At 52.6% G+C, this 12,429-nt stretch overlaps 1 protein-coding gene across 2 annotated transcripts in view; it reads left to right on the top strand.

Moving 5' to 3' along the window:
* The window catches only part of ZNF710 (zinc finger protein 710), an 81,238-nt gene extending 69,308 nt beyond the window's left edge, over positions 1 to 11,930 (top strand). For both annotated transcript variants that reach the window (XM_004056754.5, XM_055363095.2), the window contains exons 3-5: positions 2,825 to 3,016; positions 3,855 to 4,029; positions 9,397 to 11,930. In XM_004056754.5, the coding sequence (XP_004056802.1) occupies positions 2,825 to 3,016; positions 3,855 to 4,029; positions 9,397 to 9,566 (537 nt within the window). In that variant the 3' untranslated portion in view covers positions 9,567 to 11,930. The remainder of the gene's footprint in view (positions 1 to 2,824; positions 3,017 to 3,854; positions 4,030 to 9,396) is intronic.
* Positions 11,931 to 12,429: the final 499 nt, after the last annotated feature.

Genomic DNA, 12,429 nt, shown 5'->3' on the forward strand with positions numbered 1-12,429 from the left:
TTACTCAGGAGACTGAGGTGGGAAGTTTGCTTGAACCCGGGAGTTTGAGGCTATGATTGCTCCTATTAATAGCCACTGCACTCTAGCCTGGGCAACATAGCAAGACTTTTTTTTTTTTTTTTAAAGAAAAAAAAAAAAGGAAGAATTCTGGGCTGGATGCAATGGCTCACACCTGTAATCCCAACACTTTGGGAGGCTGAGGCAGGAGAATCACTTGAGCCCAGGAGTTTGAGACCAGCCTGGCTAACATAGTGAAACCCTGGCTCTACTAAAAATATTTTTTAAAAATAGCTGAGTGTGGTGGTGTGCACCTGTAGTCCCAGCTTGAACCCAGGAGGCAGAGATTCCAGTGAGCCGAGATCACACCACTGTGCTCCAGCCCAGGTGACAGAGCAAGACTCTATCTCAAAAAAAAGAAAAAAATCAAAAAATTAGCCAGGCACGGTGGCACACACCTGTGGTCCAGCTACACATGAGACTGAAGAGGAGGATCACTTGAGCCCAGGAGGTCAAGGCTGCAGTGAGCTGTGATTGCGCCACTGCACTCCAGTCTGGGCAACAGAGCAAGACTCTGTCTCCAAAAAGAGAAAAGGATTCTGAAACTGAATCTAGGCTTGGCAATAAAACCCTATGATCGATTGTTAATGTCTGCAAGGAGTGATTGTGCAGGGTGACAGCATATATGCTATATATTTGCCATCTTTCTCCTCTACTAGGGGACTTAAAAATCCCAAGTCCAGGGTCCGGCACAGTGGCTCATGCCTGTAATCCCAGCACTTTAGGAGGCCGAGGCGGGCAGATCACAAGGTCAGGAGTTCGAGGCCAGCCTGGCCAACATGGTGAAACCCCGTCTCTACTAAAAATACAAAAATTAGTTGGGCGTGGTGGTGGGCGCCTGTAGTCCCAGCTACTCGGGAGGCTGAGGCAGGAGAATTGCTTGAACCCGGGAGGCAGAGGTTGCAGTGAGCCAAGACAGTGCCACTGTACTCCAGCCTGGGCGACAAAAGCAAGACTCTGTCTCACAAAAAAAAAAAATCACAAGTCCACAGAGTGTTAATACTGTGAAGAAAAGCTGAAAGCAAAAACCAAAGGCTAATAAAACTGGAAATGTCCCTATTATCAGCCTAAATTTGTACAATGTGCACATGATGTGTTTATAAAATAAACTCCTGAATGGCAGGGCCCCCTGGTGGTCATACACATCTGCGATGTGTCAGGAGGGGGTATACAACACAAGACACAGTCCCTGCTGCTAAGAGACATAGACACGGGAACCATTAAGTTATAATACAAAGTTTTTATACCAAACAAGCAGTTAAGACAGCAGCTGTGACCACAGACACATGTCCCACTGGGTTCCTACTAAATTACTAACTCATCAAAAAGAAAACAGCTCCCAACTTAAAAAAAAATTTCTTTTATTTATTTATTTTTACTTTTTTTTTTTTTCGAGACGGAGGCTTACTCTGTCACCCAAGCTGGAGTGCAGTGGTGTGATCTCGGCTCACTGCAACCTCCGCCTCCTGGGTTTAAGCAATTCTACTGCCTCAGCCTCCTGAGTAGCTGGGATTACAGGCGCATACCACGCTCAGCTAATTATTGTATTTTTAGTAGAGATAGGGTTTCACCATGTTGGCCAGCCTGGTCTCAAACTCCTGACCTTGTGATCTGCCCACCTTAGCCTCCCAAAGTGCTGGGATTACAGGCATGAGCCACCGTGCCCGGCCTTTTTCAAATTTTAGAGATAGGGTCTTGCTATGTTGTCCACACTAGTCTTGAGTTCCTGGCCTCAGGTGATCATCTTGCCTCAGCCTCCCAAAATGCTGGGATTACAGGTGTGAGCCACTGTGCCCAGCCCAGCTCCCAGCTTTTATCCTAATTTTCCTCCATGGATAATAAATTGGACCCCTTTGCACACAACACCCTGTCCTGCTCTGGGAGTGACCTCCAAACCGTAGAAAAGAAAGTTCACAGTCCAAACCAGTGGGTTTTCTCCTGGAATCCATGTCTCCTGGGGGTGAATAGCCCAAAGTCCATCAATGATAAGAATCATCTGGGGGCCCTGTTGAGAATAAAAATTCCTGGGCCCATCCCAGGCCCCATGAATTAGACCCTCCAGGGTGCGGCCTGCAAGGCTGTATGCTGGATAAGAACTACAGGTGGCTGTTATCACCAGGGAAATTAGGAAGACACTTTCAAGAGGTCAGTGAATAGGCTCTGGGAGTTTGAGACCCTTCGAAATTCTACATAGACCTAAGTGCCATTTTTGGGGGGGTGTCCATAGCTTTAATCATATTATCAAAAGGGTCTGAACCAAAAAGGCCACCAAGAGACAGCATGGAGGATAAAAACACATACACGTGTCCTTGATCTGATGAAATAGTCCACAGACAGCGAACAGACCCTGTGTCTTCTTGGCGACAGACCCCTGCCGCCTAGTGTGGTACTGGCTTGGAGCAGGTGCCCGGTAAATGGTTGTTGAATGAATGAATGAATGAGCACACATTTGCCTTAGTGCACTAGTACAGACCTTATGTACACATCCACCCTGGGGGCAGGAGACAGCAGGTATCTGGATCGTTACAGTAAAGCACAGCCTATTTCTATTACTGAAAGGCTTCCTGGAGTAAGTGGCTCCGCCCCAACATTCTTCGGTGGTTTTAAACAAGTGTTACCTGTTTCGGAATACCCTCAAAAAGAGACATTTCCCAGAAAGTGTGCCTTTGTAATGCTATGGCCCTGCACCTACCCGGCTCCCCACCAAGGGTCACTGCCAGAGGCTGTGCCCATTGTGTGGCCCTGACCATCACCCCCCACCCCACAGGGCGTGAAGGAGTTCAAGTGCGAGGTGTGTGGCCGGGAGTTCACCCTACAGGCGAACATGAAGCGGCACATGCTGATCCACACCAGCGTCCGGCCCTACCAGTGCCACATCTGCTTCAAGACCTTTGTGCAGAAACAGACCCTCAAGACCCACATGATTGTACACTCGCCCGTGAAGCCATTCAAATGCAAGGTACCAGGTCATCAGGCCCCGGGGCTGGGACCTCCCCAGGGGTGGTCTGGAATCAGCATGCCTGCAGCAGCTGTGGCCCACCAAGCGCCAGCCTGGCCAGTGCGGGCAAGAGGAGCCCCGGCTGGGTGAAACTTAGCCTGGGCTTTGGGGGTTGGGTGGGCAGGCGGGGATTCAGATCCTGAAAGCTGCTGAAGTTGGGTTTTTCTGAGAGCTGGGGAGGGAGTGAAGGTCACGGTGCAGCCACAGAGAAGGGACCCCAGCCTGAGGGCTTAGTGCAGCTAGAGATCCAAGCCCTGGGTTTCTGATAACTGCAGCTCAGAGAAAGTGGGGCAGACGCACAGGAGCAGTGACCCGCAATGGATGGCTTGTGTCCCTGTCTCTCGGGTGTCTGGGGTCACATGGAAAAGCATAGAGAGAACTGTCCATAAAGAACAGGATTCTGGGCCAGGCATGGTGGTGCATGCCTGTAATCCCAGCATTTTGGGAGGCTGAGGTGGGTGGATCATTTGAGGTAAGGAGTTCGAGACCAGCCTAGCCAATGTGGTGAAACCCCTTCTCTACTAAACATACAAAAAATTAGCTGGGCGTGGTGGCACGTGCCTGTAGTCCCAGCTACTCGGGAGACTAAGGCAGGAGAATCGCTTGAACCCAGGAGGCAGAAGTTGCAGTGAGCCGAGATCACGCCACTGCACTCCAGCCTGGACAACAGAGTGAGAGTCTGTCTCAAAAAAAAAAAAAAAAAAAAGGATTCTGGCCCAGCCATAGAGGTGGGAGTGGGCTGGGGTCTGGGGAAAGCAGGTTCCCCACAGGCTCAGGACACCGGGTTGATGTGTTCTAGGTGTGCGGGAAGTCCTTCAACCGCATGTACAACCTGCTGGGCCACATGCACCTGCACGCGGGCAGCAAGCCCTTCAAGTGCCCCTACTGCTCCAGCAAGTTTAATCTCAAGGGCAACCTGAGCCGGCACATGAAGGTCAAGCATGGCGTCATGGACATCGGCCTGGACAGCCAAGGTGGGTGGGCCAAGCGCAATGGACAGAGCAGGAATGATACCAACATGGCGCACTCAGGAGCCTCCTGCCCAGTTAGAGGAGTGGGGAGGCTGGCCAAGGCTGAGACTTCGTTGGGGTGGGCTCAGGTCTGGAAGGGGGGGACCCTGGAAGGCCATGATGACAATAACGATGGGATATTTATATCTTCTTCAAAGGACTTAAATGAGCTCACGTAAACAATATAATAAAAATCATAACTAACATTTATTGAGTGCTAACTGTGTGCCAGGCCTTTATTAACTCATGTGATCCTCAAAGCGAGGTTGGCTCTGTCATTATCATCGTTTTACAGATGCAGAAACTGAAGAACAGAGAATTTAGGTAGCTCATGCAAGATGACAACACAGCAGGAGGTGACAGACACTTTATTTCGTTACCGTGAGATAGTATTTCAAATAAGTGGATGGGAAAGAGTTAAAAAGGGGAAAAAATGGCAGCTGGAAAGATAAGGGAGAGCCAGGTGAGGTTCCAACTCCAAGTACACCATGGGAGGTCCTAGGCAAGGGACATGCAGAGGGGAGATCTGAGCTTCCCAGCAACCAAGGCAAAAAAGTGTCAATCAGTCACACTCTTCACAAGTGCCTGCCAGAGACTATAACCCACATACTCATGAAAGGGCCAGACGGGCCTGACGTTAAGATCTGGGAGAAATTTTAGGAGAGGATCCTATGCCTCAGCAGTTCGTAGAAGTTTCAGAGGCTGTCAGAAAACATCCCAAGTGTTAGCGGTAGCCTTTCCCTCCAGCAGTGGTCAGTACTTAAAGCATTTCTGTTGGGTGACAGCAAAGCTGTTAGCCTCTCTGGCCTCATGGTGGGGAGGGACTGCTGTGGAGACTCCACGGGAAGGAGGGAGCCGACAGCGCTACAGGGAGGCTCCTTCTACAGTTTGGAGCTATTTCTGGTGCTCTGGCTGGGCATGATGGCTCACACCTATAATCCTGGCACTTTGGGAGGCCGAGGCAGGAGGATCCCTTAAGGCCAGGAGTTTGATACCAAACCAGGCAACATAGTGAGACCTGGTCTCTACAAAAATATTTTTAAATTAGCTGGGTGTGGTGGCGTGTGCCTATAATCTCAGCTACTTGGGAGTCTAAGGCAGGAAGATCACTTGAGCCCAGGAGTTCAAGGCTGCAGTGAACTGTGGTCGGACCACGGTACTCCAGCCTGCGTGGCAAAGCAAGACCCTATCGCCAAATAATAATAAAGAAATTCTGGTGTGCCTCTGAGTCACACCAGCTGGGAACATGCTTTGGCAGTAACCAGGTGAGCTGACTTGCCACGTGGGATTATTTACTGGAATGCAGTCAGGCACGCGGGACTGCAGTCCCGCTGCAGTAGCCTTAACTCTGGTTTTGGAACAGCTGACCAGTGAATGGCCTGGGTTTTCTGGCAGAAACAGGTATCTCAGTTGTTTTGTTTTTCAGTTGTCTATTAAGGTTGCTTCCAGTAGACAAGAATGAAACCCCATCGGCTGCTCTTGGTAGCTCCTTGCTACTCAAAATGTGGTAGGAGGATGAGCAGCGTCGGCCCCACCTGGGATCTTGCTGGCCTCTCAGCTCCACCCACACCTGCTGAGTCAGACTCTACACTTCAAAAAGATCTCTGGGCCATTTGTTGCACAGTCAAGTTTGAGACCCACTGGACGAGACTAGTGCCTCAGAGTCTCCTGGAGGGCTTGTTGAAACAAAGTGCTGGCCCCACCCCCAGAGTTTCTGATTCAGTAGATCTGGGGTGGGGTCTGAGACGCTGCCTTTCCCACAAGTTCCCAGTTCTTAGCAAAGCAGCCGCTGGTTCAGGGACCTCACGTTGAGAACCTTTGATCCAGACTGCAGAGGGCTGGCTGGCAAATCAGCTGCATGTTGGGAGTCACCTGAGGAATGTTTTAAATGCTGATGCCTGAGTTTGGACCTGAGGTTCAAATGTAAGTGATCTGGAATGTGGCCTGGGATCAGGATTTTTGTAAAGCACTTTGGGTGATTCCATGTGCAGTAGATTTTGAGAGCTGTATTCTAGTGGATCTGCCCTGTTGCTAACCCACCAGAAGGAACCAGAGCAGAACATGCCCTTTTGGAAATACCTGGGACCATGAAGAGACTGTCAATGTTACAGCTCTTTTAGAAGTTGTTAGGCTGGGCATACTGGCTCACGCCTATAATCCCAACACTTTGGGAGGCAAATCCCAAGGTGGGCAGATCACCTGAGGTTGGGAGTTCGAGACCAGCCTGGCTAACATGATGAAACCCCGTCTCTACTAAAAATACAAAAATTAGCTGGGCGTGTTGGCACATGCGTGTAATCCCAGCTACTCAGGAGGCTGAGGCAGGAGAATCACTTGAACCTGGGAGGCAGAGGTTGCAGTGAGCTGAGATTGTGTCACTGCACTCCAGCCTGGGTGACAGAGTGAGACTTTGACTCAAAAAAAAAAAAAAGAATTCATTTAGCAGGTTTTCCAGTTTTTACCAGAAATCGCCCCACCCCCATCCCACCACCCAAACAAGATTTTTTAAAAAGACTGTCCCTGTACACCTTGTTCCTCGGGGTGGTTAAGGCACAACCTCTTTCTATATGAGCTCAGTCACCAGGGATGCTTAGAATTCCTCTATTCCTGGCCGTACCAGATGACAGAATGAAGCGATTGGCCCTGGAACGACTGGGCTCCAGGTCCCCACCTCCCGCATACAGCCTTGGTCTGGGAAGCCCAGGCTTGATGCGTATGCAGAAGGAAGGCAGCATACATTCTAGACAGAACGATCTAGTAACTATGGGGCTGTCATTTGGGGAGGTGGATCAATGTCCTTATAAAAAATGCTACAGACTATTCTCTGGGGCCCACAGGACGGGACCAATAGACTTAATAAACAAAATGGGGACGGTGTACAGAGATCCACAAGTAGAAATTTTCCCAAGGTGCTTTTTTTTTTTTTTTTTTTTTTGAGACCGAGTCTTGCTCTGTCGCCCAGGCTGGAGTGCAGTGGCGCGATCTCGGCTCACTACAAGCTCCACCTCCTGGGTTCACGCCATTCTCCCGCCTCAGCCTCCCAAGTAGCTGGGACTACAGGCACTCGCCACCACGCCTGGCTAATTTTTTTGTATTTTTAGTAGAGACGGGGTTTCACTGTGTTAGCCAGGATGGTCTTGATCTCCTGACCTCGTGATCCGCCTGCCTTGGCCTCCCAAAGTGCTGGGATTACAGGCGTGAGCCACTGCGCCCGGCCCCCAAGGTGCTTTATTTAGCTTGTTTTTGAAACCAGCTGTGTAACATGAGGGTGTGGCACTAGGACTGAGGGAAGAAACAGCCCAAATCTATAAGCTGTGGGTCAAGTGACCTTGTTTTATAAAGTCCGGAAGACTCACAGTGGGTTAGATGCTACAGGCACAAGTAACAGATACCCATTCAGACTGGCCTAAACAATAAGGAAATCCATTAAGAAATGGCTCAAGACCAGGTGTGGTAGCGCACACCTATCGTCCCAGCTACTCGGGAGGCTGAGTTGGGAGGATTGCTTTGAGTTTGAGGCTGCAGTGAGCCGTGATTGCACCACTGCACTCCAGCCTTGGCAATAGAGCAAGACCTTGTCAAAAAAAGAAAGAAAAGAAATGGGGCCAGGCGCAGTGGCTCACGCCTGTAATCCCAGCACTTTGAGAGGCCGAGGCGGGCAGATCACCTGAGATTGGGAGTTCGAGACCAGCCTGACCAACATGGAGAAACCCCATCTCTACTAAAAATACAAAAAAAATTAGCCGGGTATGGTGGCGCATGCCTGTAATCTCAGCTACTTGGGAGGCTGAGGCAGGAGAATCGCTTGACCCCGGGAGGCGGAGGTTGTGATGAGCCAAGATTGCACCATTGCACTCCAGCCTGGGCAACAAGAGCGAAACTCGGTCTCAAAAAAGAAAAGAAAAGAAAAGAAATGGTTCAAAGTCTAGGCCCTCTTCAGAGCTGGCTGATTCAGCTTGCCAACAGTGACATCAGGGTGAGGCTTCCTCTGTCCACAGCATTAGCTGCGAATATCCTCATGGTCACAAGATGGCTGCCAGCGGCCGTCTGGGTGTGTGCTTCCTTGTTCACATCCAGTGGAAGAGTGACAGCCTGCTCCCCTTAGCTCTCTGACACCAATGAGAAGGTGCTAAGAACTTACTAGCAGGCCTTTCCTCATGACCCATTCAACAGGATTGGGTCACGTGCCTCTTCCTGAACCACTAATTGGGAAGGGATGGGATTACTCTTAGACCAGTGGTTCTCAACTGAGCATGAGTTTGTCTTCCAGGTGACAGTTGGCCATGTTTGGAGACATTTATGGTTGTCACAACTGGGGTGATGCTACTGGCATCTCATGGGTAGAGGCCAGGGATGCTGTTAAACATCCTACAATGCACAGGACAGCCCCACAACAAAGAATTATGGCCCTATGTGCCAAGGTTGAGAAAGTCTGCCTTAGACCTGTCAGGGCTGCCCCCAGCCTGGGGTCTGTTTCCCCCAAAACACACACATCTCAGCGGACAGGGCCAGAATGCACTTTGGGGGCCAGCCACAGCCCCTGCCAGCCTCCCAGTTCCCCCAGATCCTACCCTGGGCTTCCCCTGTAAGAGCTTTATAATGAGATTTCAATGTTATAAAATTACAAGGGGCCTCTTAAGAGTTTTTGCCTGACATATCTTTATGAACCTACCCTGAGTGTTTGTCCCCGGAGAGCCAGGCCCAAGGATACCAATGGCTAGAACCAACAGAAAAGCACAGCTGCTGGCAGGAGGCCTCACCCTCCAGCAGTGTGAGGCAGAGCAGCACAGTGGCTCAGAACAACAGCATGTGCTGGGTGACCTTTGGCAAGTTGATTCACCTCTCTAAACCTCAGCCTTCTGAGCTGCTAAATGGGGCTGTTGTGATTGCTGGATGAGGCGAGGCCTGCGAAGTGGCTGGCATCCAGCAGGTGCTAATGAGTGTTGCAAAGGTGATGTCACGCAGGCAGCTTCCCGTGGCCAGAGAAATATTGCAGAGAAGGGATAAGTAGGGCTTAGTGACTTTGATGGGTCAATGGAGGAATGACCCAAAGAAGGCTTCAAGGCCAGGCCTGCAGTTCTCCACCACAAAGGCCCTCACTGATAGCACCCACTCCCCCACACTCAGCTTTGGGGCCTAGGTCTGGTGACCCAGCTAGAGGCCACAGGACCCTGAGGCATCCGAGGGTGGGAAGGATGAGAGGCAGCTGAGACTCCTGGAGGCCGTGACTGGGAAGCCCTGTCTTTAGAAAGGCCATCAGCTTCCTGCGTGGGGGTGACTGGCTCCTCCCGAGAGACGGCAGCCAGGTCTGACTGTGCCCCTCTCTTACAGACCCCATGATGGAGCTGACAGGCACTGACCCTTCAGAGCTCGACGGCCAGCAGGAGATGGAGGACTTCGAGGAGAATGCCTACAGCTATGCGAGCGTGGACAGCAGCGCCGAGGCCAGTGTCCTCACTGAACAGGCCATGAAAGAGATGGCCTACTACAACGTGCTATAGCGCAAGCTGGGCCACCCCTAACGGGGGCCAGGGGGCGAGGGCATGGGGGTGAGACCCATGGGCTGCAGGCTGCACCTCCTGCAGCTGAGAAACAAGCTACTGCCCCACTGTTCTGAGCCCTCCCTCCCCGAGTCATTTGCACCACTAGGGACCTTTAGACCAAATGGAGACTGTACTACTGGCCCCGGCTGTGAGCCAGCACAGGCCCAGGCATCCCAGCAAGGGAAGGAGAACACGCGAGGCCCAGATCTGGGTCTCCCTGGCCTGCTTCCGTGGGGAGTGGGAGAAGTGGGGCCACTGGGGACAGGTCACAAGGACACCGGCCCTCGGGGTCTCTCCAGGCCCAGCAGAGCTCTTCAGGGGTCCTGACACTGGAAGGAGACCACTTGAGCCATGTCTTTTTCACGGCCAACTCCTGCCTCTAAGGATGTCTGAGCTCCCCTCTGGCCAGTACTGCCCACCTCTACCTTGTCCAGGCCCCCTTCCCCGCCCTGTCGACGGACCGCCAGGCAGGGCACTCTGCCTTCTACCTCCCGGGGTCTCCCATGCGCTCCTCAAGCCAGGTGTGCATGTGGCCCTGGCCCTGGCCTGCAGGACAGCTGGGGGGCACCCAGCCCCCAGAAGACCCCTGTCCTACATCCCTTTCTGGAAGTGGGTGTCCCTAAAGTGGATTGCAACACATGTCATCCACTTCGACCCTAGCTGGAGTGCCTCACCAGGGGGCCCCCACTAGGAACAAAGCCAGGACATGCCCCGCGTCAGGCACACACTAACAAAACCAGAAGCATGGGGCAGGGTAGGGCGGAGTGAGGGCATCACAGGGGACCAAGAAGGGCTGTCCTTGGGGGAGGCCCAGGACCACCTGTCGGGGAGGGGGACCACAGTCATTTCTTATTCCTCAGTGTCCACCTTGCGACGGGGATAGCCACGAGTCAGCAGCTTCCCGGAAAGAGCAACGTATTTTAAAAAGGAAAGTAAAGCCCACAGAGGGAAATCAAGGGTTTTTTTGAGCAAAGGGGGTCTTCTGAAGGTAACTTATTATTTTTTTCTTTCCAACTGTGTGTCACCTATGACCTTTTCTGATGGAGATGCATTTTCTTTTTCCAAGCATAAGCTTCCTAATGTGCTGTGCGTGCTTCCTACCCACCCACCCCGAGCAGCCTGGCCGGGCAGGACTGGGGCTCCATGGGGACTGTCACCCTGGCCCTGGAGGTGCAGCCGCTGGCAGCAGCCTCAGCAGGCTGGGGTGGGAGGCAGGAGAAGGCAGAGCTGGGAAGCGCTCCACCCCTGCCTGGCTCCTGCAGTCGCTGACTTGCTCTGTCCCATGTCCCATCCTCGGCTGTCAGGGCTGCTGACTCTGCTCAGCCAACAGCTAGCTCCCTCGCTCGCCTGCTCTCTTCCCCTCTGTTCCCACGCCAGCTCCTGCCCCTGGAACCAGAGATGACAGGCCCAGGGCAGTGAAATAGCACATTCAGGAACTCTAGGGCACCCGGACCCCCACCCACTTGCCTCCTGAGGCCTCAGTGGGGAGCGGCAAGCAGGGGTCTTCCCCAAAGGCACAGATTAAGCCACTAGCTTCAGCCTAGAAACCCGGAGAAGGGAGCAGCCTGGGGTGGGAGGAACCAATCTGCAGCGCAGCCACCCCCAAGGCTGGATCCTTAAGTGAAGGACCAAGCCAGGCCTCAGGGTGACTGTGATCAGGACTGAGGGGTGGACAAGGTGGCCCAAGTATGGCTTCCAGACCCCGAAGCCCCACGACCTCCCAGGTGCCCGCCATGATGACCCTCAGGTGGCAGTGACCCCGTCACTGTATAAGACATTTTCTCCTGCTGAGCAGAAGGCATCATCCCCTGCAACTACCTCTTCCCACGTCTTTCTCCCCTGGTACCAAAAAGAACCCTGTACCTCCTCCTCCTCCTCCCTCCTGCCAGTGCAGTGGCCTTCGTCTTGGAAACTGAAGGGAGAAGGTCTGGCCCCCAGGGTGGGGCTCTCCTTTCCCTCCCCCAGCCCCGCCGTCAGCACTGGCCCTCTGTGAGGTTCGATACTTGAACGCCCCCTGCCCTGTGCCTTGGACCTGGGCAAAGCTAGGAGGAGGAAACAGCACAACTCACAGTTTGAGCTGGGGGGTGGTCTTGGCAAGGCTCCTGTCTGTACCCCTCCCTAACCTTCTCAAAAGAGGTGCACAGCCTCTCGGGTGACTTGGAAACTCCTGGACAAATTCCATTCTAACTTATTTTGACATGTATACAAACAAACTGTTTAGAGATTCCACTTGTGCAAAGCCCTACTGTGTTTTTATGTTCCTGTTTAAAAGAGAAGTTTACTTAGCAATAATTATAAATAAATGAATATTCTTTAGTGAGGTGACTGCAAATGCTTCTTTCCCCAGCTCTTGGGACCTGGCCCTCACTCCCAGCAGGAACTCCCAGCAAAACTTCCTAGCCCCACACAGCAGGGCTGCACTCTCCAGGGCCCGGGGGAGGCTGAGACCATCCTCTGCACTGGAATGGCCCCCCGCAGGGCCAGGCGCCTATAGCCAGCTGCCCCGGGCCCAAGAGAGTGGTGTGGGCCATGGCCCCTGTATTCCCACCACTTGCAGAGAAAAGCTGCTTCCCCTCCCTACCCACCCACATGGCTTCAGGAAAGAAGCCAGCTCCCGATGCCAGGCTGGGCTTCAGAGGCTGCATTCTGCAGAGCTGCCAGCCCCGTGCTGGTGACAGGCAAGAAGAGGCAGGAAGCCTTGAGCTTCCCTCCCAGGGGCTGGACCTGCTGGAGCCAGCAGTCCACATTTCTTCTTATAGCCCTGAGAGTTTCAGGGCATTACTCAGGAAAAGCAAGCGGGGGGGTCACCAGTGTGGATGGA

The sequence above is a fragment of the Gorilla gorilla genome, chromosome 16 (genome assembly GCF_029281585.2).
Source record: "Gorilla gorilla gorilla isolate KB3781 chromosome 16, NHGRI_mGorGor1-v2.1_pri, whole genome shotgun sequence".
Lineage (NCBI taxonomy): Eukaryota > Metazoa > Chordata > Mammalia > Primates > Hominidae > Gorilla > Gorilla gorilla.